This window comes from Corylus avellana, chromosome 3 (genome assembly GCF_965113065.1).
Source record: "Corylus avellana chromosome 3, dhCorAvel1.hap1.2, whole genome shotgun sequence".
Lineage (NCBI taxonomy): Eukaryota > Viridiplantae > Streptophyta > Magnoliopsida > Fagales > Betulaceae > Corylus > Corylus avellana.
In genome coordinates this window covers 12,186,309-12,191,891 of record NC_142492.1, presented here as the reverse complement: position 1 = coordinate 12,191,891, position 5,583 = coordinate 12,186,309, and the positions used below count along the sequence as shown (strand labels likewise).

The 5,583-nt window shown below is 39.1% G+C and overlaps 1 protein-coding gene across 1 annotated transcript; it reads left to right on the top strand.

Annotated features, from left to right (window-relative positions):
* LOC148586800 (zinc finger BED domain-containing protein RICESLEEPER 2-like) lies at window positions 1-1,496 on the top strand. Its single transcript, XM_088514341.1, has 2 exons — window positions 1-1,260; window positions 1,449-1,496. Exons 1-2 carry the CDS (start codon window positions 1-3, stop codon window positions 1,494-1,496), a joined length of 1,308 nt encoding a protein of 435 aa, XP_088370467.1.
* Window positions 1,497-5,583: the final 4,087 nt, after the last annotated feature.

The window sequence follows — 5,583 nt, the reverse complement described above, 5'->3', positions numbered from 1 at the left end:
ATGGTGGTGACTTGCCATTTTGTGGATTCAACTTGGTGCCTCCAAAAAAGAATTTTAAATTTTTGCAATGTACCTCCTCCACATTATGGTGTTGTGATTGCTGATGCATTAAGGAATTGTTTTGCTGATTGGGGAATTGAGGATAAAATTCATACCATTACTGTTGATAATGCTTCAACTAATGATTCTGTAATTAGAATTATAAAAGATGATTTTGACTTGAAGAATGCTTTGTTGGTTGGGGGTAGGTTGTTTCATGTTAGGTGTTGTGCACGCATTACAATCTTGTTGGTGCAATCTGGGCTTGCTGAAATTAGGAGTATTATAGATGATGTTAGGCAGGGCATAAAATATATTGTGGCGTCTGAAAGCAAGTTGAATGTCTTTAGTGAGATAGCAAAGAGATTTCATTTACCCTGTAAGAAGCTGATTTTAGATGTCCCCACACGTTGGAACAACACCTATTTGATGTTGGACACTACAATTAAGTTTAAAGAAGTGTTCCCTAGGTACCATAGAGTTGAGCAAGCATTTCAGTGGGTTGTGACTCTAGAACAGTGGGAAGTTTTGATGATCAAGTGTGATGATAGGAATGTGTACATGAGGTCAATGGCAAGTAGGATGATTGACGAATTTGATAAGTATTGGGGTGATAGCAATTTGTTGATGTCCATAGCTGCTGTCTTGGATCCTAGATACAAGATGAAGTTGATCAATTTCTGTTTCCCTATCATTTATCCATTGACCGAAGCTTGTAGTCACATTAACAATGTGTTGGCAGTTCTGAAAGAGTTATTTGAGTCATATGTTTCTGCCCAAGTAAATGTTCCTTCTTGTTCTTCCTCAAGTGCAATTGTTGGAGATGTGGTGTCCAAAATTTCTGAAGGTCGATCAAGGTTTGCTGACCATATAAGAAGTAGTGACATCATCCGGCCCATTAAAACAGATTTGGATGTTTATCCTGAAGAGGATGTCTACATTTGTGGTAAGAATGAGAATGGAGTATATATGGAAATAGATTTTGATGCTTTGGCATGGTGGAAATGCAATGCCTTGAAGTACCGTATCTTGTCTAGAATGGCAAAGGATATCTTGGCTGTTCCCATAAGTACAGTTGCTTCTAAATCCTCCTTCAGTGCTGGTGGTAGGGTTATTGAACCCCATAGAGCATCATTATCCCCTGACACTGTTCAGATGCTCTTATGTGGTTCAGATTGGGTGAGAGCACTTCATGGCATCAAGAGAAAATCTGCTGGTGATGTAAGTTTTGTTTCCAATTTATGTATTTAGACTATTTAGAGTTTTACTAAATTTTATCATGGCATCAAGAGAAAATCTGCTAGTGATGTAAGTTTTGTTTCCAATTTATGTATTTAGACTATTTAGAGTTTTACTAAATTTTATTTATGTATGAACTGGCCATATTAAATTTGTGTTTGTTTTTGTAGAAATTGGTTGAAGTGGAGTTGCCTACAACTACAACTTCAACTACCTGAATGTGATGTGATGCAAAATTTCAGACAGGGAGTGTATTACTATTACAATCTATTTCAGTCCTTTACTTCTTTAAGTCTGTAATTTGAACACGTCATTTTTGGTTTAAGTCTCCCTTTGCTTATTAAGTCTGTATTTTGATAACTATGTTTTATTTTGAAATGTTTGGATTCAGTCTCCCTTTGCTTATTAAGTCTGTATTTTGATAACTATGTTTTATTTTGAAATGTTTAAGTGCCAATGTGCCATATTGTACTTTTGTTGGAAACTCTCTTGATCATTTGAGCATGTTGAGGTAATATATTTCTTCCTTGTTCATTTAATTGTTTTCATTTTGTAGCAAAAATTTTATTTGAAAATTTGATTATTTGAACCTCCCTTGACTCGTTTATTAAAGGTCAAAGACTTTGTGTCTTTGACTAACTAAATGCAAGGGAGTAAAAATTTGCTAACAATATTTTTGGTTTGTTTGTGTTTGCAGTGATTATTCATTCATTGGGTCCTTGTCTCCGCTTTTAAGAAACTCTGTTAAAAGCTGCCACATTTTCATATGCTTGTTACTAGTTTGGTATTTTTAAGTTGTTGCATTTAAAATACTTGAAAATCTCTAAAAAATGTGCTTATAAATATCATATTTATTTCTTTATGCTACTGAGTTGAGATTAGTTGGGATACACATCATACACTGGTTTATGCAATTATGCAACTATGCTTATGATTCTGTGGTTGCTATTTGTTGAGGTTAGTTGTGATACACTAGTTTATAACTTTATGCTACTACTATATGTTTGTGGCTTGTGACTCAATTTCTAATTTGTTTTATGCTGCTGCTATTTGTTGAGATTACTTGTTTTTTTCAATTTGAAGTTGCTTGATTTGTAAGGCCCTAATATAATTGTCTAAGCTTGTAATTTTAGGTGTTTTTAATTTCTGCTTTAATGCTATTGTAATTTGTAAGTTATGTTTGTCCTGAATTTTACATTGGTAGTATTTGACAATTTGTCTTGGATATAACTTGTTATAGCGAATCTTACCTGATTTGTAATTGGCATTTGGACTTACCTGATTTGTAATTGGCAGTTGGAATTAACTTGGAAAATTACCTCATGCACTGGTTTATGCTACTGCTTCTGCTATATGTTTGTGGCTTGTGACTCAATTTCTAATTTGTTTTATGTTGCTGCTATCTGTTGAGATTACTTGTTTTTTTCAATTTGAAGTTACTTGATTTGTAAGGCCCTAATATAATTGTCTAAGCTTGTAATTTTAGGTGTTTTTAATTTCTGCTTTAATGCTATTGTAATTTGTAAGTTATATTTGTCCTGAATTTTACATTGGTAGTATTTTACATGGAGTGCAGTGTGGGTGTGGGTCACGGTCAAGCTGGTCAGTGTCAACTGCAAGTGGAACACATCACACATACTGTTTCCTGATATCCTCATTTTCCAATGTTTAATTTTATGTGCACTTACTCATCTGAGCTTTGAATACTTACTAATTACTCCAATCTTAAGTGATAAAACTCCATTGACATCTTGCAAGGGAGTTAAAAACATTTAACACATTTCTTTTCTTCATTCAATGCAGTGTGGACAGTGGACTAGTGTGGATAGTTGGTGGCCAGAATGAAGAGTAGTCTCTTTAGATGAATTTTGGCTTTTGGTCATTTGACTCATTTCAGTCATTTATAATTTCTTCAATTTGATTTGTAATTCTTCTATTTGTAGATTAATTTGTTTTCTTCAATTTGAAGTTGCTTGATTTGTAAGGCCCTAATATAATTGTCTCAACTTGTAATTTTAGGTGTTTTAAATTTCTCCTTTAATGCTATTATAATTTGTAAGTTATATTTGTCCTGAATTTTACATTGGTAGTATTTGACAATTTGTCTTGGATATAACTTGTTATAGTGAATCTTACCTGATTTGTAATTGGCATTTGGAATTACCTGATTTGTAAATTGTAATTGGCAGTTGGAATTAACTTGGAAAATTTTGGAATTGTAAATGTGTTTGAATATAATTCTTGATTGTTGTAACGACCCTTAAACGGGCCGAGCTACCCGTTTAAGGCTCGAAAGGCTTTCTAGACGAGCTCAAGTTCAGGCTCGGGGTCAATTTCGCACTCTTCAAAATTATGTCTCTATCTCGAGCTCGAGTCGAGTCGAGCTAATCGAGGGCTCGACTCGGCTCGCATATTCCCATGACCGATCCCGAGTACGATCCTGAGCGTGTCATATTCCTTAACAAGTCGGTCTTGAGCCGGGGTTTACAAGCTCGGCTCAAGCTCGAGACCGGCTCGATTCTTGGTCTGTTTGAATGAGCTGGTCCGAGTTTGCCAAAGCTCGGATCGGCTCGGCTCATTTACAGGCCTAGTTTCTGCTCTGTGGAGGGCTCTACTAGAATAGTACATAGGTCCCTACACCCTGCTTCCTCTCTAACCAGGGCGGAACTCATCGCAGATGGTGAAACCACCAAGTAAAGGTAGAGTGGTTCTCCCTCCTGAGGTCTACTGAGGAGTGATGGACTTGACAAATACGCCTTCAGTTGCTTGAAGGCCTCATCACACTCTTTCCCCCAAAGAAAAGCCTTTCGTAGAATTTTGAAGAAAGGCAAGCACTTGTCAGTCACTCTTGATACTAACCTGTTGAGAGCCGCGACGCGTCCCGTGAGCTGTTGGAGTTGCTTGGTGTTGGTTGGGGGTCGCATATCCAATATTGCTTGGATTTTCTATGGGTTCACCTTAATCCCTCTCTGGACACTATGAATCCCAAGAACTTCCCTTCAAAGACCCCAAAGGCACACTTAGCCAGGTTCAGCTGCATACAATAATTCCTCAGAGCTTGAAAATTTTCCTCGAGGTCTATCTCATGGCAGGTCACCTGTTTGCTCCTCACTAGCATGTCGTGTAAATACACCTCAACGTTTCTTCCCACTTGGTCCCTGAACATGTAAGTCGCTCTAACATTCTTGAGTCCAAACGGCATGACTCTGTAACATTACAGCCCGTGGTCCGTAATGAATGTCATCTTCTCCTCATCCAAATTATCCATCTGAATTTGGCTATACCCTAAGAATGCATCCAGGAAACTGAGCGACTCAGGGCCCGCAGTTGAGTCAACTAGCAAGTCTATTCGGGGCAATGGGAAGCTGTCCTTGGGGTAGGCTTTGTTTAGGTCTGTGAAATCCATGCACATCCTCCATCTTTCGTCGTGTTTCTTGACCATGACGACGTTGGACACCCAGGAGGAATCTGACATCTCTAATGAACTTCGCTTGCGTTAGTTTCTCAACTTCTACCGCTATGGCCTTACTGCGCTCTCCCGATATGAACCTCGGTTTTTGCTTTACTGAAGTGGCAATGGGATATACATTCAACTTGTGGGTGGTTACAGCAGGATCAACACCCGGCATGTCTCGATGAGTCCAGGCGAACATGTCTGCACTCTCTAGCAAGAATCATGCAAGGCCAGCCCTTGCTTCGTTGGTCATCTACGATCCCATCTTCACAGTCTTATCTGAGCCGTTGATCGGTACTTCTATTAGATCTTCTGCAGGTTCACCTTGGCACCGATTGTGCTCATCGCGCACCTCCATGGCGACCATGAATGCTTCATTTATACGAGGTTCTTTCAGCGTGGCGCTGTAGCAGAGTTGCGCCGCTTCCTGACTGCCTCTGACTACTCCTAAGTCCTATCACCGAATCGGTAGGGAACTTCATGGCTAAATGGAATGTTCACACAACTGCCCTCAACGCATTCAACTTTGTCCTGCCGATGATGGCGTTGTATGCGGATGGCTTGTTGACAACGATAAAGTCAGCCATAATCATTGCCTGGGTTGATTCAGGTCCTACTGTGAGTGGGAGTACTATTACCCTAACGGGGCGAACCCTCTCTCCATCGAACCCTACTAGTGGGGCGTTCATTGGTGAGATTCTTCCTTTGTCTACGGCCATCTTCTCAAAAGAACTCATGTAAAGAATGTCCACGGAGCTTCTAGTGTCCACAAGGACTTTATGAACATTGTAATTGGAGATGAGTAGGGTTACCACTAGGGCGTCATCATGCGGGGACACGACTCCCTAGAT

Coding starts and splice junctions, on each gene's coding strand:
- LOC148586800 (XM_088514341.1), top strand. CDS start 1: ATGGTGGTGACTTGCCATTTTGTGGATTCAACTTGGTGCCTCCAAAAA. Junction 1,261..1,448: donor AGAGAAAATCTGCTGGTGAT/GTAAGTTTTGTT, acceptor TTGTTTTTGTAG/AAATTGGTTGAAGTGGAGTT.